At 29.6% G+C, this 22,361-nt stretch overlaps 3 protein-coding genes across 6 annotated transcripts; all 3 read left to right on the top strand.

The window, feature by feature from the left end:
* Positions 1-4,796: 4,796 nt before the first annotated feature.
* LOC110651518 (F-box protein At1g61340) lies at positions 4,797-6,376 on the top strand. Its single transcript, XM_021806878.2, has 4 exons — positions 4,797-5,136; positions 5,254-5,539; positions 5,633-5,707; positions 5,806-6,376. The coding sequence occupies exons 2-4, from the start codon at positions 5,303-5,305 to the stop codon at positions 6,040-6,042; spliced, it is 549 nt and encodes a 182-aa protein (XP_021662570.2). The 5' UTR covers positions 4,797-5,136; positions 5,254-5,302; the 3' UTR covers positions 6,043-6,376.
* A 2,014-nt stretch (positions 6,377-8,390) lies between these two features.
* LOC110651516 (uncharacterized) lies at positions 8,391-12,414 on the top strand. 4 transcript variants are annotated; one of them, XM_021806873.2, is made up of 9 exons: positions 8,391-8,621; positions 9,193-9,956; positions 10,081-10,269; positions 10,351-10,459; positions 10,568-10,626; positions 10,712-10,856; positions 10,954-11,042; positions 11,224-11,608; positions 11,962-12,414. In XM_021806873.2, the coding sequence occupies exons 1-9, from the start codon at positions 8,465-8,467 to the stop codon at positions 12,093-12,095; spliced, it is 2,031 nt and encodes a 676-aa protein (XP_021662565.2). In that variant the 5' UTR covers positions 8,391-8,464; the 3' UTR covers positions 12,096-12,414. The 4 variants fall into 4 exon arrangements, with proteins under 4 accessions (XP_021662565.2, XP_021662568.2, XP_021662569.2 ...); XM_021806876.2 differs by having other exon boundaries at positions 8,406-8,621; positions 11,227-11,608; positions 11,962-12,247; XM_021806877.2 differs by having other exon boundaries at positions 8,406-8,621; positions 10,957-11,042; positions 11,227-11,608; positions 11,962-12,247.
* A 3,744-nt stretch (positions 12,415-16,158) lies between these two features.
* Positions 16,159-17,434, top strand: LOC110651515 (uncharacterized). Its single transcript, XM_021806872.2, has one exon. The coding sequence runs from the start codon at positions 16,501-16,503 to the stop codon at positions 17,230-17,232; it is 732 nt and encodes a 243-aa protein (XP_021662564.2). The 5' UTR covers positions 16,159-16,500; the 3' UTR covers positions 17,233-17,434.
* The last annotated feature ends 4,927 nt before the right edge of the window (positions 17,435-22,361 follow it).

Raw genomic sequence — 22,361 nt, forward strand, 5'->3', positions numbered from 1 at the left:
CTCCCAACAACTCCCCCCCTCCTTTACCTCCCAATTTCCATGATTTTTCTTTCTGATTCATGTGGGTTCTGATTATTACACGAAGCAGGTGGGATGAAGGAGCAGTTATCGAAGAAGAAGGAGGTCTGATCTGGGGTTATGTGTTCGAGTCTTGGCAGTGGATGAAAGGCAGCGAACGTCTGATTTGGGGTTATGGATGCATCCTTCGCTTGAGGAGGAGTAGGAGGAGGAAACAGAGATTTGAGAGTGAGAAGGAGAAGATGATGATTTCTGTTCGCGGGATTCTGGGTTTGTAAGATTTTTTTTTTTAAATTTTTGTATTGATTAAAAATATTTAATAATTTGTAATATATAAAAATTAAATATATATATATTTTATTATAAAAAATAATATTTTATTAAATTAGATTAATTTAGACTTATGTAAAGAGATGTGGATTAATTTGAAGTAAAAGTTATTTTAAGCTTTTTTCTTGTCTTTAATAAAAAGTTTAAGGTTTATTTGAACTTATTTTCCCTTATGAACTAATTAAATGAAACACATAATACATTTGAAATCATGGCAATAATAACAATATTGAGGCTAAGTGTTATAAGTTTTTTTAACTTTTAATCAAATATTTTAATTTTACTAATTTAATTTTTAAATTTTAATTTTTTCAAAGGCCTAATAGTAAAAAATTTCAAACTTTGTGAATTTTATTGATTATACTTAAATTTTTTTTTGTAAATTTTAGTTTAATTTAAAATTTTTATGTTTATTATGACGTTTGAATAAATTGAGTATTGATGTGGTATAAAGATTAATTTTTTATATATTATTATTGACATAATAATTAATGTGATATAAATTTTAAACTTTTGACGTGTTGTTATTGAATCATAATTGGTGTAATAAAAATATTATTTTATATTATTACTGGTATATATTATTACTGATATAACGTAATTTTAATAATAATAAAAATTAAAAGTATTTAATTTTTATTAATTATTATCAATTTTATCAGTTTACTTCATTTATAATTAATTAATTAATTTTAATATAACTTAGTTAAAATCAATATTTTATTGTGTCATACAATTATCAAAAATAAATATTTATATTATTTAGTACAATAAAAAATAAAATTTTCCACCCTCCTCATATTTTTCTTGTCAATATTTATAAAATTTATTTATAAAAATAGCTAAAATTTTATTTATTGAAAATTAAAAATATCCTTCTGTCCTCCTTTCTTACTAAAATTATTACTACACCTACCACTCTCTCCCTCTCCTCTACACATTCACTTATATTATTATTATTATTAACTTTTTTACATGAATTTTAATTTTTTATAAATAAAAATTATTTATTTTTATAAATAATTTTAATAAATACCAAAAAAAAAAGAGGAGGGAAAGGAAAAAAAATTATTTTTTATTATATAAAGTAATATAAATATTCATTTTTAATAACTATGTCACTTAATAAAATATTAGTTTTTAACAAAATTAAGTGACTATAGATAAAATAAATATATAGAATTTGCTATTATCGACGAAAGTAAAAAAAAAAAGTTTTGGCTTTTTTTTTTATTAAAGTCCATGTCACTTTATTTGTCACTAAGTAACAATATATAAAAAATTAATATTTTTTTATGTTAACTGTCATATCAGCGTTCACTTTACCTAATTAGAGATTTATATCACAATTAACACGAAAGTTTCAAATTATACTAAAATTGATAAAAAAAAAATTATTAATTTTTTATTATATAAAGTAATATAAATATTTATTATTAATTTAACAAAATAAAGTCAAAATTATTTAACCGCTATAGATAAAGTAAATATATAGAATTTGCTATTATTAATATTTTCGGATCAACTGTTATATCAGCGTTCACTTTATTCAATTAGAGATTTGGACCATAATTAATATAAAAATTTTAAATTAGATAAAAATTAATAAAAAAAATTGATTATAATTAATAAAATCACAAAATTTGAACTTTTTTTTTTTCACTTGGGACTCTTTCAAATGACAATCATTTGACTATTTCCTAAGAAATTGTGAGTTTCAAATTAGGCCACAATTTATCCAATTTGAGACTTAGCCACAATTAACATGAGTCAAATTTGATAAAAAAAAAAAAATTAATTATAATTGACAAAACTCGCAGAATTTGAGTTTTTGTTTTTTTATCATTTGACCTTTTTAAATGATCATCATTTGGCTATTTCATGAAGACATTCCCTTTTTTTTTATCTGCTCTCTCAAATTTTCTTAATTTTTTTAAAGAGTTTAAGAAATTTGACTCTATTCATTTTTAACCAAATGGGACAATTGCTCACCCTATTCTATGTTACTTTCAATTATTCATGATTTTATGAATTTGATTAAATGACTATCTAATACATTTAAAATCACTGCAACAATAATAATATTTAGGCTAAATATTATATTATAATTTTTTTTTAATTTTTAATCAAACTTTTTAATTTTATCAATTTAATCTTTAAATTTTAATTTTCTCAAAAAATAATTGTTTGGCTATTTCCAAGATGTTGCATTTTTTATATGCTTTCTCAATTTTTGTAAATTTTTTAAAAGAGTTTAATGGATTCGATTCCGCTCATTTTTTAACCAAACGAAGCGATTGCTCATCCTATTCTTTATTACTTTCAGTTGCTCACGATTTTACGAATTTGATTAAATGAGCCAACTAATACATTTGAAATCACTCAACCATTATAATATTTAGGCTAATTCGAAAAAAAATATATATTTCGGCTAAATGCTATACCTTTATGAGTTTTTGAAATTTTAATCAAATCTTTTAATTTTATCAATTTAATTTTTAAATTTTAATTGATAAAACTCTTTTAAAATTTTGAAAATTTTTTTTAATTTTTGTAAGAATTTTTTAATTTTTGTATTGATTAAAAATATTGATTTCTTATCCTATAATGGGTTTTGCCTTTAGAACCCAATTGAAGTGGGTATAGCAACACTTTCCCTTCTAAGATGATAATTGTCCAAAAAATAAATAATTGGTTAAATTATTATTATTTTTCCAAATATTAAGCACTTTCCTTCCCCATCAATTTTCCTAAATTTTTATTAATTATTAACAATGAAGAGTTAAAATATATTAATATCTCTTAAGATAAATTATTATTTTATCTTTGAGTTTTACTATTATAAAAACTTTCCTCAAATTTTACTATTATTAATACTTTAGTCTCTTAATGGCCAACTTTTAATTCCCTAAACAAAAATGGATGAATAGAGAAAAGTGCATGATAAAACAAAAGCTTAAAGATGTTTTCATATATTTTTCAAAATATAGGGATCCAAATATTAATTATGATATAACAAGAGACAAAAAAAAAAGGTAATTTATCCTAATTAATTTTGCACATCCTTTTTGACCCACAAAATTTTTACATTTCTCATTTTTCCATCAATATATAACATTAAGAAGAGGGGAAATATTTAATATTTATTTGCACTCAAACCCCTATAACATTAATTTCAAATCTTGTATTTATGAGTTATTTTATCCAATAATATGGTGATATTAGGATATATATACAATGATTCATTTTCTTTAGAAATTTATTATTAATTGATGTGTTTTTTTTTTTTTTTTTACAGGCCTTAAAAGTTAAGAGAAGTAACATTTTATAACGTATTTTCTCAATTTTTAAATACTAATATAAATATTTATATTACTAAATTATATAAATGTGAAAGTTAATATTTTAAACATAATAAAAAATAACTAAATATTATTGTCAAAATTATTGCTAAACAGAGTCTCAGTCTAATCCTAGGAAGCCAAGGAATTATAATTCTTTAACATTTTATAGTCATTGTGGAAGTTTTTGTACTTACATTTTGTAGATATCAGAGTTTAGTTAATGATAATCTGACATATGATAGGAATAGGTGAAGACTATGACATTGAACAAGAGATCTTGATGTTGTATGTTTTGGGCAAATCGAAGCTTCTTATTATTGATAACATCTCATGGATGAATGGATGGTAGCATTCGAATGGTTTTAAAGTTATAAGGTATTTAAATTTAAATTTAAATTAAAAAATAAATAAATAATATTTTTAATTTCATAAAAATAAAATGAATATAAATTTTATTTTAATTTAATATATTAAATCAGTAAAAATTACCTTCCCCTGCAATCTATTCCCATGTGTGTTTTCTTTGGCGTTAATTAAAGTGGAAAAAACATGCTTTGTCTTAGCCCACTCATGAAAGGTAAAATAATAAGTATATTGACGTGTTGTTGACTCTCTTTTTAGATTACCATCGTGTACAACCCGTAAACTAACCAACCAACGCCAGTCAGCCGCCGTTTTGGAATCTTCAGTCAAACGAACCATTGCCCGCCCACCGCTCAACTACCTCTCTCTTCTTCTCCTCAGTACATCCGCATCGGATCCTTGCCGCCCATTAACGCAGCAGACAAAAAAACTACTTCACTAACCACTACCTTTCTGCCACGTAGGTATCAAGCTTTGCTTCACCTGTCACTATAGACAAATCCCACAGCACACGGCTTCAAAATTAAAAAAAAAAAAAAGTAAAAAACTCAAATACGTGTTCGAGAAGACACCGACGCAGCCGACTTGGACCGACCAGATAGCCACGTCATCACGAGAAGCACCACAGAAGTTGCTTCCTATTTCGACTCATCTTCCTCCACGTGTCTAATTCAAACGGCTAGTTTTCCCTCTATGTCACTATTTTATTTTTAACCGCCACAAGGATGGCTTCAATCTGTAACCCACACGAGGGAGATTTTTTTTTTTATCAAGAAGACTCCAGCATATTCTGGCTTTAACCGCGTAGATATTTACCTTATTTTTATTTTTATTTATTATATTATATAATTTTAAGAAGAGCTGAACACTATCTTTCCCCTCCTATATAAGTGCTACTTTACATTTTGAAAGCAAAACTGAAACAGTTGAATCTACATTTTTGGCAATTTAAAAGGGTTTTACCTTAACAGGATCATTCTCTCCCAAATTTCTCTCAAATTTAGGGTTTATAAAAGTTTGTCTATTCTTCTCGGAGATTTGCTAATATTTTCTTGGAAATACAGTTTCCGCTTTCACAAAGGTTTTTTTTTAATTTATTTTTTATTTTTTTTTTATTCTGTTGTGATTGTTGTTCCTATTTCTAATTGCAATTAGCGTAATCTAAATGTGATTTTGGGTGTTTTGTTTTGTGTTTCAGATTTAGGAAAGAAGGTTTGTTATTTGGAATTTTGAATATTTGTTGGAATATGGCATTGGGAAAGAGGAGTAATTCAATGAAGTCAAGGCGTGCTGGATTTGATGGTGAAGAAGGGTTTGGTTTAGGGTTGGTGAAACACACGCGAAGCTTTGGGAGGAAAAGGGTTTTAATTGATAACAATACGGATTCGATGGTACTTGATTCGCCTGTCAAAACTCCATTGAAAAGGGTTTGCAGTCTAGAGCCTGAGAAATCTGCGCTCGAAAGCCTGCCTCAGGATATTCTGGTTAGTGTTATGTTAAGTTCTTTAGCTCCAATAATTTGTTTGCTGAGTTAGAATTGAACGGTTAGTGATTATTATTTCTATTTTTGTTTTCAGATTAGGATTCTCTGTGGTGTGGATCATGATGATTTGAAGCAGCTTTTCCATGTATCTAAAGTAATCAGAGAATCTGTAAGTGTAGTTGAATTGTGTTTTAGTCCTAATTGTTAATTAATATTTTCTTGGTTTGATTAGTGAATGATTATGCTTTGCTTTGTTTGGATTAACAGACTATGGTTGCTAAAAAATGGCACTTCGCCTATAGTACACCAAGAAAGACTCCTGCTTTTCGAACTCCAATTGATTTCGAAAACCCAAATGAGTTGGATGAAATTGAGGCCCCAAATGCACCGAAGCAACAGCGCTCTTTCAGGTCGCGACTAAATGGGAAGAAGCTCGCTGACATATCAGTGGCATTATTTGCTTCTCCAAAGAAGGGGTTGTTCATGGCAACAGAGGAAGTGTGAGAACAAGAGAAGCGTATTGTATATAACACGGATTTGTTGTTTGTTGTAAATAGGAGGACGACTGGAGTTCTGGGTCTCATCAGATCTCGTTTTGGGTGTTCTCTGTACATGGCACGAATCTTTACAAGCCGAAGTTTATTCTTCAACTCTTGCATTGAAGATAGGGAGTGGCTTGTTTGTATCTTTGTGAGTGTACATGTGGGGTTAGTGACACATTTGTTCAAGTGCAATCTTTGCCCTTCTGATTCGATAAAGAATGAAAAAAAATAATCGTAGCGTACATCCGCATACGATTTGTGCTTAATAAAATGAAGAACGATTGATTCATTTTTTATCTTTACTACCCTTTCAGTTTCTTGTCTATGTTTATGTTTAAAATGAGGACTGAGCAGTTAAGGGGAGCTAATCAAGCCTGTTCTTAGGAGTGACAAGTGGAAGTATTGATAGATATGGAAACAGAATAATCTTGATGCAGAATATTGAGGACAGTATCAGTATTGAGAGACAGCTGTTAGCTGTGCTGGATCTTATTTGTAAACGCTGTAGGTTTACCTCATCTTTAGGTAACGCAAGGTGTTCACACCAGATGTACTCTACTTAAATCAAACTTTAACATCTGGTTTTGATTGAGAATCAATAGAACGTGTATTAAACTTAGAGCAATATGTTTAAACACCAGAGATCATCTCATTTCTATGCAGAATAAAGAGTAATATCCCTTTTGATTTGGAGGGTTTTTTTTTTTTTTTTCATTTGTCTCTGATTGAAAGTATAGACTTCTTGTTAACCAATATTCAAGATGATGGTGATTAGTTAGTTAGCAATATCAGTTGCATTTATTTTGTTCTTCTCTGTTATGAGTTATTGGTAGCTAATTGTTGTTAATTTGTTGAAAACTATCTTCTTGTGATTGTTACCTCTTTGATTTAGTTTGTATATAAGAAGAAGACTTCACTTGACAATTACATAGAAATTTTCCCAAATAACAATCTTTTGGCTATTTATGAAATATATAACCTTTGTTTTATCCGCTCTCTCATACTTTTTAAATTTAAAAAAAAAAATTAATAGATTTAATTCGATTATTTTTTAACAAATGGAATGATTGATCACTTTATTCTTTATTACCTTCAGTTGCTCACAATTTTATAAACTTAATTAATTATCATTACAACAATAATAATATTTAGGCTAAATAATATATACCTTTATAAGTTTTTTACGTCAAACTTTTTAATGTTATAAATTTAATATTTAAAATTTAATATATAAATCTCTTTTAAAAAAACTTTAAAAAATTATTAAATCTATGAGATAAAAATATTAGATATATTATTTAATTATTAAATACTTTTCTATTAATAGAAATTTATTAAAATTAATGAAAATATTAAAAGTTATTAATAAAATTTAAAAGGATTGTCAAATTTGATAATGAGTTAAAAGATTTGAATTATTTTTGTCAATTAATGAATTTAATTATTTTAATTAAATTTATTGCAAAAATTAAAATTAATGAGATTGGCTTACTTACTTTTTTTTTATTTTCTTGAATTAATTCTTTTTAAAATAATAATTTATTTATTAGTTTACTAATATGCCTATTTAATATGTATTGAAAAGATGAAATCTATTAGTTGTAAGAATAATTCAGTAATATGAGTTATTTAATTTTTAATAGAGTAATGTAAGTAGACAATATATTAGGAAAAGAATAAACAAAATTTATTGTTTTAATTATGTTAATTATATTTCCTTAATTCATATAAAAATAGGAGTAAGGCTATTTTTATAGGAAAGAGAGAAAAAAAAATTTAAGATCAAATTGATAAAATTAAAAATTTAATTAAAATCGAAGAAATTTATAAAATTTAGATTTTTTTATTTAGTTTAATATAAATACTCTTTTCATTTATTTTTATTTATTATTTTTAAAAATTATTTTGTTCAAAATTATATATCATTTTAAAAAATTAAGAAGTATTAATTAATTTTTTTATATTATCTTTATTTTTATTAAATATAATAATTATTTTTATAATTTCTTAAAACTTATCTCACCATCATTTTCTTTTTGTTAATAAGGTGAGATAAAAAAAAATTTACTGTGAAAAACTTTTAAAGTACAGGTAAAAGAGCAGACGGAGCACAAAGGGCAACCATTTGGGTGTATTCATTGGGCCAAGCCCAACAATAGCCCATCACCATCAGCCCTTGCACAGGCTCATAGCTCAACGATGTCTCTGGAAAGGCCCAGCCCCAAAAGGAGTCGGTTTATATTTTCACCGGCGTTTAGGATACTTAATCAAAACGACAGTCCTTTGATTCACTTCACTTCTCTGTTATCGCTATAAAAGGCGGTTAACTACATCGCTTGCTCCATTTCATTTCGCGCTTATTCTATTTCTCTCAACGCTTGCAAATGGCGTCCACGAAACGCGAGTTCCAACCTGAAGACGAACCGGAATCTGAACAACCTGAGTCCAAAAGGATAAGGTCTGATGCTGATGGTTTGGATTCTCCAAAAACACAGCCTTGCAGGAACTCCGTGGTTCTCAATCACGCTGATTGCAACTTAGGTATTCTTTTTTTCTTAATAATTTCTCTGTTCCTCTAATTCTTTGTTTAAGGTCTAATATTTGTTCTCAAGTAATAATTTTCCTCTCAATATTCATTAATAAACCATCAATGATGATTAAACTTTGGCGTTCTAAGAATGCGAATGCTTGAGATTTTTTTGTATGTGGTAAGGATGAAATGTATTGGACTCAAAGATGATGATTTTTGGAAGTAGAACAAAAGATGAGCTAAATGAACCTATACAAGTGTCTATGCAGCGAAAATATAGTTATAAGCATTATGATTCTATAGAATTTATTCTCTGCATGTGAAGTGGATTAGAGTAAAAGGAGCTAGGCCTCTGATATGTCACCTTTATTCTATAAATCTGCTCTGTGTGTGATATTTTTTGTTAAATACAAGTGTGAATACTTTTAAATAATAATAATAATAATAATAATAATAATAATAATAAAGTACTTAACAGGACAATGTTTTCCAGTTAGTTTGCGCTAAACTCAAAGCTATGTGAATTATGAAATCTTTTTCTAGGTGTTTGATTTTTTGTGTCTGATGTTATCATTTATTCAGATTTCGACATTGGAAATGATGGTCTTAAAGGTTCTGCCCTTCATGAGGAGGGGTTTGCTTATTGCTGGTCTGGTGCTCGTGCAAATTTTGGAATCACCGGGGGAAAGTATTGTTTTGGTTGTAAAGTCGTCTCAGCTCAGCCTGTTAATATGGAAGACACACCCCAAGATCAGCAGCATGTCTGTCGTGTTGGTATTTCTAGAGGAGATGATGCAGTAGGAAACCTTGGGGAGACTCAGCACAGCTTTGGTCTTGGGGGAACAGGAAAAGTTTCTACTGCTGGAAAATTTTCGGATTATGGTGAAAAGTTTGGGGTTGGAGATACAATTGTCTGTGCGGTAGATCTTGAAAGGAAACCATTGGCTTCTATAGGCTTCTCCAAGAATGGAAAATGGTTGGGCATTGCAAAGGAATTTGATGCTGGTCCAAGGGGTCTTGGAGTGGTGGATTCTGCCATGAAAGAGCTACAATGGGAATCAGCCCTCTTTCCTCATGTTCTATTAAAGAATGTTGTGGTTCAATTGCATTTTAGCGCTGAAGATGGACTTGTTCCTGAAGAAGGGTATAAACCTTGGGTTTCAGCTCTTGAAGATGGAAATGCAATAAAAGGACCTGTTTTCCCTGATGTAAGGGATTGTGAAGTAATGATGATGGTGGGTTTACCCGCTTCGGGTAAGACAACATGGGCAGATAAATGGGTGAAAGAACATCCCGAAAAGCGTTACGTTTTGCTTGGAACAAACCTGATTCTGGATCAGATGAAGGTTCATTTTTTTGCTTTGTAGATTGTCCTTACTTTTCATGTGAAAACATTTTCGAATGCCTGCATTCCTTTTTGTTGAATCTTCAATTGTTTAACTGCATTATGAAACTAATTTGTCTTCTTAGGTTCCTGGGCTAGTGCGCAAGAACAATTATGGTGAACGATTTGATCGCCTGATGAGTCGAGCAAATGCAATATTTGATATCCTACTGTCCAGGGCCGCCAGAACTCCTCACAACTATGTTATTGATCAAACTAATGTTTTCAAGAGTGCACGCAAACGTAAATTGAGACCCTTTGCAAATTTCCGCAAGGTGCTTGCACAATGATATCATTCCTGTTATTTATAAAAGGATAATTTCACCTATTGATTTGATTTTCATATGACAAATCAGGTTGCTGTTGTGGTTTTTCCAAAACCAGAGGAGCAGAAATTTCGTGCGGATAAAAGATATAAAGAAATGGGAAAAGAAGTTCCAGCTGATGCTGTGAACAATATGTTAGGTATTTTATGACTTCAATTATCAATTTGTATAATTATCTTTAATTGCTTTGGTTGTACAATTCCTAATACATTATGATTTTAATATGGGCTTGCAATTTTTTTGGCAGCTAATTATGTTCTGCCCAAGAGCAAGGATATGCCTGGTTCAGATGAATTTTTTGATCAGGTGATTGTCTAAAACTGGCATTTTATTGGTTCATTTGGCTTGCTACAGATCATAGTATGGCTGATGATGTTGGCCATTTTGTAAGGTAATATTTGCTGAACTGGGTCAAGTAGAATCACAGAGATATTTAGAGGAGATGAAGCATGGTCTAAATACCAACTCTGCACCATATTACGAGGAAACTTTTGTTGCTTCATCAGTGGGGCAGCCTTCAGTGCAAAATCAAGGAGGTTTTATCAGTTTTTTTCTCTAGCCCTTTTTCTCTGGATTTAACCATACAACTTATATTCTATGAATAAGGTTTTGATGTTAGTTCCCTTGACTCAGTAGTTGGTGGACATTGGGAAAGTTCTCATCCTCCTCCTGCGTTGGGTCTACCTCATTTGCTGAACTATGGGTACCGAATTACAAACCAAGTAAGTTGGACTTGCCCAGTTTATCCTGGTCACTACTGATGAATTAGTGTCTGTATTCAACTTTTCATGGGCAAGGTGGATAGAGTGCTGTTAGGTTCTAAGATTTGAATTACTAAGTGTTTATATTACCTATGTCTGAATAAAACATCTTATTAATTATTAGCTTTTGTTTAAAATGCAGCAGGAGAAGACACTACATCAAGGACAAGGTTCTTTTTCTAGGGCACACCAAAGCTATCAGTATCCCTCTGTACCTAGAGCACCTGCACCTTATAGTTCTTATGAAAGTTTCGTTCCACCACACAATGGGAACTCCGGAAGTTCTGGTGCTATTCCTGGATGTAGAAACGACCCATACCAGAGCTATGGGGCTGTTGACCAGTACAGCAGACGAAACCTTGATGTCAAGAATACTACGTTTGACCCTTATAGGAGTACTGTGGTTGAAGGCTCCCCCGTTGGAACTATGAGGCCGTCTTCATTTACATACAATACTGCTGGAGGTCCTCAAAGTGTGCGGGCTCCCATTGCACCCTCATATGGTCCTGGTGCTTGCCCTCCTTATGGTAGTTACTCCAACAATCTTTGACATATAGATGTGCATATATTTGTTCCCAAAAAAGGGAGCTGATACCTTGGCAGTTGCAATGAGGGCGTGACAATGTGAATCTTTTAAGCCATTTGTGGAATGGTCAACATTTGGATCTCGTTACTGTGTGTGGAACTGTAATCAGCCTTTTTGTATTGCAACTGGCAAGCTAAAAACTTCTCTGAGTTCTCTCTTAAGAGATAACAAATCCTAGACTTGCAGATTTCCGATATAACAGCATTCTAGATTTCTAGTGATGATTGATATTTTGGTTTATTGTTTGCTTTTTATTGGCCTGTTGTCTTCTGATTTTTTTATTGGTTGCTTCAGGTTCACATTATGGAACTAATCCTCGGCCAATGTCTTCATTCTCAACTCCCTCACCAAGACCCTCGTATGGAAATTTTCCAGGTGTTGTGCAGCATCCTGAGGGATATAACCCTCCTTGTACAAGGTACTACTAATTGGTGTGAAGTTTTTCTTTGCCATTCTTCAGAGCTTCAGAAGATAGAGATTGCACTTAAATCTCTCAAAAATTAGAAAGCTTGAAGGACAAGTTGCATCTCTGGATTGTGTAAATATGGCCTTAATGACACTTTTCTTTTTGTTTGTTGGGGGGGGGGGGGGGGGGGGTTGTGTGGTGTTGGGGAGATAATGACTGGGAGTTGAAAGTATATTTTCAAAGGTAATTGGACATTAACTACTAGTTTGATCCATATTATCCAAATATCTTATGAGGTTCTTGACGTCTTAAAACTAATGCATAGTCTTTTTTACCTATTCTGTCCTTCCCTCTTTCTTTTTCCATTTAAATCTTTGTTGAGCATAGGTTCTGACCATAAGAGGTGTGGCTTTAGTCAGGGATGGAATGCCAATCTCAGTTGGACATTAAGTTTTGTTGGGCATATCTGCAGAGCTTTTAACATCCACATTTTGAAAACAGAGAATGCAGATGAGTTGCCTTTTTCGTTTTGGTGTTTGTGAGCTTCCTGGATTAACTTTTTAACATCAAGATTCTGTCATAATCTCATGATGATGTGCATGTTCAGCATGGTTTTGCATGTATGTATATAGAGTAACAGTAACTTGCATGAATAGGCAGATACTTCTGAAGGCCCATATTTTGTATGATACAGTCTATTATTTGATCCAACTAGATGGACATAGTAAATGGCATGGTAATCTGTAATTTCCTGATCCTAATTTACAAATAGCGACCAGGTTGAGTAAAGAGGCTGTTTCCCTAGTGCTCCCTTAACATTAAGGACCAGCTGAATTAAACTGATTTAATTTATTTTCGCCAGCTTTTCTAGTCTGCTGGATTCTACTTTTCATTTAATTTTTTAGTAATGCTTTCTTTTTTTTTATTGTCATCTTTGTTAGCATCTGACGATAATTCCCATTGAAATTGTATTGATTTGTCTCATCAAAATTAGATTTGTTAAAAAGATATTTATGACGTCTGTGAAGTGTTTGTGAATTTGTGATCTTGCACTATATTTATGTTGTCTGTGAAGTATCCAAATAAAGTTGATCACTTGGATGGATGTGGTTGAGATCCAGCATTCACGTCTTGGTCTCAGTTGGCTGCAGATTTTAAAAAAAACCACTTATTATATGGTACAAAAGAATGACCAGATTTGAGAAGTCATGTATGGCTGCTGAAAGCAAAGGTATGGTCCGGTTTATTGTACGCTTTATCTCTATACCATGTGATGAGCCTCTTTATAGTTTGTGTATTTCTTATAACCATTTCATGATTTGAACCCTACCATTCACATTCCCCTCCTTCTCCCCAATTGGGAATTGTAAGGTAATATTCATGTAGAATTCACCTTCTCATCTCATGCGAGCCTGGAGGAACGCTACATCGAATTTATTAGTACTCATACCTTCTGTCCACATTTTCGTACATTGAAAACATTGAAATGACTGTTGCAATTGACGATCTAGATTTGTTGTCCGCCACAGCTAATAACCACACCATGTATTCACTCTTTAATCTTTATTGCTCGCTTTCTTACCAACTAGCAGCTTATGTCTGCTTGTTTCTATAGGGCACTTTCGTTCTTTATTACAGGCTTCTAACTCGGATAATGATCCTGAGAAACAATCAGCATCAAGAAAATAGTTGACGAGGAGCTTTCCAAACTTGAGTTTATGTATTCTGCTAAACTCAACCAAGGTGAACTTTAGTCTCAACATAGATCGAATGGACTGTATAAATTCTTTCGTATTATAATTCTTTACCCGACTCGATGAAACTCCTCGTTTACCTTATTAAGTGAAGATACATTGGGGACCTTGTGCCTAAAATCCATTGTTCTGTCACATCTAATCATACCTCTGCATTATTTCCTTGAAATCCAGGCTTATATTTATTGCTCGACCCAAGGCTCAAGGTACCATCTTATGATGGTAGAGAAAGGGTTCTAATGTCTCTTCCTTTCAGTAGCAGACCAAACAATAAGAGTCGAAACAGCATTTTCTTTTGCTCTTTCTCCATTAATTCATGAACTTTTCAATGGTCAACCAATTGCTTTTTATCTGGGGTACCTTACCTTCTGCGCAGACACGTGTATAATAAACAGAAATAAGGTTGCAATAACACATCCATGCCTGTTGGTCCATTGACAACTAGCTACTGCATTGACTTTGCTTTATTTATTGTGCTCGTTTAGTTGCACTGGACCAGCCGCCAAGTTTGATAATTTTCCTCTTCAATATAGAAGCATGATTAAGTCAAGTACACTCTAATCTAATTCTTAATTAGAATAAATAAAATATATATATATATAATTACTTAATTACCTAATGTCCTTTTTCGTTCCCTGCCTAACTGTTAGATCGATACATGTACATGCACTATACGCATGTGCATTGCTTGTTAACCTGTCATCGTTGCTTGCTTTAGCAACTATTCCTTGCATGTGATTTTGTCCACCATCACCATGATTCTAACTAAATTGCTGATTGTTGAATTAATCCCAATACACCAAAAGTTAAAAGTGATGAAGGCATTCCCTCAACAAAAACGGTTTATATAGCACCAGTACTTGTTTCAGTGATGTCTTGCTTGTAGAGTGTGAAAGGGCAAACACCCGATCCACCATGACTCGTGTTTGTCTTAAGTTAATAATGAATTAGGTTTAAATAAGAAAAATTTACTGTTCTAATTCTTTTGATGCTTCTTCTTCAACAACGTGAAAGCAATCAAGTCCCTGCATTGCTAAACTTGTTTTTACTAATCATTTACTGCATATCTACACACACATGCAATGTAAACAGTGTGTGTATGTGATACAAAACCCAAGTGGATCCCTGAAAGAAATTAAATCCATGACACCCATTTGGGATTGTAGATGAATTGATCGCTGAATATGAATATTAGATTGAATGTTTGATTGGAAACTTATTTTCTTTGGCATTCTTCATTTGCAATAACCACTTGTTTAAGCCTAAAAGTTGAATTTGTTGTGAGAAGAGGTAACTGATATTGACAACAAAATCACTTGGAACAATCCATCAGAAAAATCCTAGACAATTCATGAAAGCATGGGAGAGAAAGTCTCAAACTTGACAAGTAGTCCACCACCTATTTTGTCAATATGTCCTCAAAATCACAAGACAACTGCCACCTCACAAAAAAAGGAGATTGATACATGTAAGGCCATGAAAAGAAAGAAAGATAACCGAGAAAGGGATTTTGTTGCAAAAGTGAATGCGAGTATTAAAAAAAAAAGGTGGGGGGGAAGAGGAATAATTCAACAAAAGTCTAAAGATGATTGTAATGTGGTTCAACATCCATGAAAGTTACTGCAATGGGGCTTAATTCTTATCAGTGCTAAACCATATTGGTTCTTAATCAAGCAAATCTGCTAAACCTGAGCCTTTTGGAGTGAAGTTGAATGTACAGGAGCTCTAGTTCCTGGGTATCTGCAATAAATTTATCTTGCTCAATACTACAACCTACTAGTTCAACAATTTATTGAGAAAAATAGAAAAATGAGAAAAAAGCTTGATTTCGAAGTTGATTTTTGAACCGAATTATTTCGTTAAGGGAAAATTAATTATACTGTATTAATAGCAGCTAAAATCTAATTAAATTCATGCAAAAATGTGACATGAAAAATTCTTGTATAAATCTCATATATTATTTATTATAAATTAAAATATAAATATTTAAAATTTATATATTTAATAAATAAATTAAGTCTGCATAAAAAAAATCTGATTAAGACGTTATAACTCCCAATAAAGAAAAACACTAATAATCCAGAAAAGAGACGTGAGTACTAATTTATGAGGGACACAAATCCAATAATCATAATCAGAGAGGAAAGTGAGTTGGATTGGATCTTGCATTTCTTCGAAATTTGTGTGGTTTAAAACCTTGAATCAAGACTAATCAACAGGTCTGGGGGGCTTTATACAGTCAATAAATTAAATGAATGAATACAGTGACATTAACCTTTATGTTTTATACTTTAAATGGTGATTTGGTGGATTTTGTCATGATATGACTATAAAAGGTCATCTCGGTAATTGGATAGGGAAACAGACGATGCCCACATCACCCGCTCTTCCTTATTCATATTCCATGCCTCTATCATACGCACTCTGTCGAGAAAAAAGTTCTGTAAAACCCCACAGGGCCACAAGCAATTTCTCTAACTCTCTCTCTACTTTTGCTTTCTCTAATCTCTTACATGTTGCTATAAATCTCTTGGCCTTTAGTGGGTTTTGAATTTCTTGTTAAATAAATCTTTACTTGGCGTTCCAGTCTCATTTCTTGTTTGTTTTCTTTATGGAAGGAAATGAAATCCCCTGGGAATTGACTTTGTTTCAGCTTTAATTCGCGTCGAGATCATGAGTTACATTTCCTCCTCTAATCCTATTTTCTCTTGCATTATCACTCTCTACACTCTAATTCTCCTTTACTTTCCTCAAGCTCTCAAAATCTTTCTTTCCCCAGTTTTGATCGTCACTGCTCTTCTCATACTCTTTCTCCTCCGTCTAGGCTCCATCCAGAGTCGAAACCCAGAGAAAAATGAGAACGAAGAGAATATTGAAAGAAAGGAAAACGGGGACGGAAATTTCGTTGAAGCAGAAAAGTTTGGTTTTTTGGCCAAAGTGGACAAATGGGTTTCATTCCAAGATGAAACAGGTCCTTACCCGAATCCAAAACCTGATTTTGAAGAGTCTTTTGTTGAATGGGATGTGAGAGCTCCATTGGAGGTCATATTTGAAGCGTACGAAGGAGAGGATGACAATGAGAAGCACCAGGATTCTGATGATCATACCCGGAGTGCAGCTTTGCAGAGGTGCCCATCTTTGTCAATGTACTACCCAGAAACGGACTCGGACACCTCTTCTGACGGCGGTTATTCGGTGAACGGAGAATGGGATTCGCCGGAGAGCGTTTGCTTTAGATGGGAAGACGAAGATAGAGCAGGCCTGTTGATAGAGATAGCTCTTGATAGCGATGACAAGAAGTTTTCGGGTTCGGGTTTATGTTTTGATTTTCAGGATGAAGATGATAATTTAATAGAGATTGATCTATCTCCACCCAAAAACGATGCGTTTTCTGGTGAGGTGTAATTAGGCGAGGAACAAAAGCCGTTTGACGATTAAAGTACGGTCGATGTGGATTAATTAAAAGTAATTACTAATTAATGAGGGATTATCTGTTTCAAAGAATATGAAAGTGGTTTCGGGTTCCGGTCAGTCCTTGGATTTTCGGATGTTTGATAACAAATGAATTACGTTATATATTATAACAACGATTATTTGTTTTTTTTTTTATTAGTGCATTACATAATGAGAGCTAATTTTTTTAAATTATTGCACTCAATTAATTAATTTTATGAATATTTTTATAAAAATTATTAAAATTTAATTTTATAAAATTTATTAAATTTTAGTTTGATATTATAATAAAAATTGAAATTAAAAATTTTTAAATTAATTTATTGATCAATTAAACTTGATAACAAGTCAACCTAAAAATTTTAATAAAATTAAATAAATGCATATGATAATTATATTAAAATAAATAAAAAAATTATATATTATAGTCGTGATTCTATATAAAATGACTTATTTAGAATGATAAGTCAATCAAATTAATACAAATAAGTATAAATGGGTCCCATAACATTTAATTTTTTCCATGTATGAAAGATTTTTTTTCTTTTAAATAATAATTACATATTATGTTTAGGTGTCATTCTCTAATTAGTTTTTCATTCTATGTATTAAAATATAATTACTTAAGTAAATTAGAAGACTTAAATTTAAAACTTTCTCACTCTTTATATCTTTAAAGTATATAAGAAAATCAATTAAAAATTTTTTTTTTGATAGAAACCATTTGGTATGCGAAGCCTACTTGTTTGACTAATTCGAATTTAGTCTGGACAGGCCCACAAAAGAGGGACAAAGCGCTCATTTCTAAATTTTAAAGGTGTTCGATATTCATGGCTCAAATTCGAGACTACTTGTTAAGAGAGGAAAGAGCCTTATTATCCCATCTCACCCCTTGAATAAAAAATAAAATTATATTTAATTAACAATAATGAATTACTTGTATTTTGTACAATCGAATTTAATTAGATTTTAAATTTAGAATATTTAAATTCAAAAGCTCATAATGTTAAATATAATTTCAATATTATCAAATTAAAAATCATTAGTCTTAAATATTTAAACATGTTTAATTAATATGTTGTATATAAATTTCTATTTTACTCTAGGGTTGGAGGGAAAGATATTATTTGGCAACTGGGTCCAGAATAGCACTTGTTAATGGGGAAGCCTGTCTCCTACCCATTAGAAATAAAGATATATCACCCAAAAGGAAGATAAAATCTACTAGTTTGTTGATCAACTTGTGTTCATTTGAACATCTTGTAGGTTGGTGATCCACTACAATGGCAATCACATCCTGCTCCAAAATTCAGACTTCCCCTCTGTTTGGGGGGGGGGGGGAAGGAAATTGAAAGGTAGAAAGAGGGGGAGAGAGAGAGAGAGGAACTGATATAAAATGGTGTCGTGGTGTGAATTCCTTAATTAATTTTCCTCCCATTTTGCCCCCTTCAATATTTACTCCCTCTAGTTCCCAAACAAAGTTCCAACCCTTTAGAGTTTTATGTTAGAGCACAGACTTTTCTTCCTATCAAGAGCAATAATTCATCATATTCAAGTACTATTATTAAATTTGGATAAGCTTGACAGATTGATTTGATAAATTGTTGATAAAATAGTTAAAGTTCTTTAAATTGTCAATAATATTAACATTTTAATATTTAAAATTTAAATTATAAAATGTTATTTAGTTATAATTTTTTATTTATAATAATATAATAAAATTTATAAAATAATAATTATCTCTTATTAATCTCGTACTAAATATTCTCTTATAGAATATATAAGAGAACTCCAAGAGGCTGTTCCATTGATGAAGCTACAATTTAGATTTATATAAGCCAAAACAAGTTAACAGTGTAGAAGACAATGCAATAACATGGCTGAATTCAATTGTTGTACATGCCAAAAGAGATGCTTCTTGTTTGCAATTGGGTGCCCTACCACCATCAACTTATCAAGCAAAACAGGCCTGTTTTGAATGGAAGGAAATTGTGGGTGGGAGAGAATGATCAAAGTCTGAGTCTTGTCAGCTTTGGAGATTGATTGTATTGCAACAACTTGATTAAATGGCCAACTTAAACAGTTTTTCATCTTATTAAGTGCTAATAATGACTTTAATCAATAATGATGAAAGAGACTCATCATAGTATAGATATCGTTAACATGAACTCTTTTTTATATCTACGTTGGTTGGTTAATGGTCAATTTAGCTTGAAATTAGCTCCATTAAATTTGAGGTCGAATCTTATCAATATTTTTAAATTTAAATCAAATTGAAATCGATATCTTTGATTAAGTATATTTTTAATCACAAATTAAACTTAAAAAAAAAAAAACAATTCAAATCCCCTCCTTTCCCTTGCCAAACAAATCTCAAAGGCAAAAATACTATAAATATATTTGTGTTTTGAATGGCTTCTGGGTCACTGGCTTCATCGAGTCTCCTAGTCCTAGGGTTTGTATTGTAATGGGCCTTTGGACTTTCTTATTTTGTTGAGCTAGGTTTACCTGGCCTCAGTTGCCCCATGGCTTTGTAATTCTAGACTTTTGTTTGTTCTGATCAATGAAAAAAAATGATATATACACTTATTTATTATTTTATATATTAATAATAATAATTAAAGAGTTTTATTAAATATTTAACATAAATCAATTATAATTAAAGATGCTAATAAATAGGATATTCACGAAAATCACCTTATCGAATTTGAACTCAATTAATATTTTTAAAATTTGAATTCGATCAAACTCGATTAAATTTTATTATCAACTATTTATACCTTTCTCAAATCTGATTATTATTACCTAAAAAATATTTAAATTTATTTAATTTTATATATTTTAATAATAATCTGTATAAAAAATTATTTTTTATTAATAATTTATATTTTAAAAATTAATAATTTTATAAAATACTTAAATTCTATTTTATTTAAAATAAAAATATAAAATTTATAAATATTATTATAAAAAATAAATATTTTACACTTAATTAATACTGCAAAACTCAATACAAACAATCCAAATTCATCATATTGTAATTCAATCAAATAGGATACTTGTAAAAATTTAACCTGTTATTATTTTTTGCTATCATTAATTTTCAGTAAAAAATATTATTTAACTGTAATAACTATCACGTATTTATTGTATCCAATGGCCGAATCAAAACATGACTTTTATAATTCATAGAATTTTATTTTCAAGCATAATTTTGTATTGAATTCATATTACATTTCACAGAATATATATATATATATATATATATATATATATATATATATATATATATATTAATAATTTTTTTCTAGTGATGTAAGTGAGATTAATTAATTGTTTAAGAGAAAAGATTGGTCAAACAATAATTAAACCTTACAACGTTAAATAATAATAAACCAAAATGAGAATCATTAGACATCTGAAATCAATTCCTTTTAGGCTGTGCGGAAAATGAAGATCCTTGGCATTCTGCTTGCAATCGTTTGGTCAACTTTGAAAGTCAGGTGTGAAATGCTAATCCAGCCTGGCTAGAATATTTGACTCAAAAATAAATAAATTTTTAAAAAATTATACTTCCTAAACTCGGTAAATACACGTATTTTATATGTAATTTTAATATATAAAATATTTTTAAAATTAAATTAAATAATAATTATATATTACAATTGTTTAGAAAATAAAAAAAATTAAAATTGATATTTTCTTTTTTTATTTAAAAATTATTAAAAAATTAACTCTTTCAAATTGTCAAGATTTTGATTTTTAATATTTTGAGTTGGTGAATAATTAATTTTAAATTTTTAGTCATTATAATTATAATATATAAATTTTCATAACATTTTGAGAGATTGATCAAATTTTAATGAAAGTTTATACTTTTTTAATAATTAACATTTAATTAATAAAATTATTGTTATTTTTTAAGAAAGTTTGAATTAAAAAATTGTACATTTTTAAATTTTGATAATTATTTGGGTAAAAATGTATTATATTTAGAAAGTAATTTTTACTTTACTTATAACATTTTATTTATTCAATAAAATATCCAAAGTTATCTTAACGTTGCATTACCTTTAATAATAAGATATCTTTAAAAAAAACATACAATAATTAATTTCTTATAAATATTTAAATATTTAATTTTCATAAATAAAAGATAAGATTCTTTGAATTTAAAAGATCAAATTAATTAATGAGTTATGAAATATAGAAAAAAATTTATTGTTAATCTTTCTCTATTTTCTTTTAAAAAAATTTTTTTAATTAGTTAACACAATTTAATGTTAAAATTAATATGTAATTAACTATCTAAATTAAAGACAATTAACTCTTTTAAACTGTCAAAATTTTTATCTTTTCCCCGTAAAAGAAATTTTTCATTTTCAACATAATTAATACTTTTTTATTATTTTAATTTGAAAATTTAAATTAATTAAAGAGTAAAATTTGGATTGTATTTAGAAAATTAAATTAAATAATAATTTTATATTATAGTATTTTAGGAAATACAAAAATAATTTATCATTATTTAGAGTTGGTAATTTAATTTAGAAAATTAAATTAAGTTACAATTATATATTATAACAGTTTAGAAAATACATAAATAATTTACCACTATTTCGAGTTGAAAATTCAAAATTAATTTAAAAGTGATATCTGATTTTAATTGGATAATTAAAGTAAATAATAATAATAATTATTATTATTATTTTAGAAAGTTTGGATAAAAAATTGTTTGCTTTAAAATTTTGACAATTATTTTAATAGGGAAAAATTATATTTAGAAAGTAAAATTTTGATTGTAGTTAGAAAAGTAAATTAAATGTAACACCCCAAAATTTTAAATTTTATTATTTTATGAGCATTTTTAGTATTTTAATTTTATTTAAATTTTAGGAATTTTTTTGAGATTTTTCAGATTTTAAAAATCGGGTTCGATTTTCCGAAAATATAAACTTTGATGATTTTTAAAAATTAATTTAAAGACCATGTGGCAAAACTAAAAATATATTTGGAGTCTACGAATTTTTTTGAGTTTTCTAAAATTTTTTCGAAATTTTTGAACCTCGTTTTCGGTCCCG

This window comes from Hevea brasiliensis, chromosome 11, assembly GCF_030052815.1.
Source record: "Hevea brasiliensis isolate MT/VB/25A 57/8 chromosome 11, ASM3005281v1, whole genome shotgun sequence".
In the NCBI taxonomy this organism is placed as follows: domain Eukaryota; kingdom Viridiplantae; phylum Streptophyta; class Magnoliopsida; order Malpighiales; family Euphorbiaceae; genus Hevea; species Hevea brasiliensis.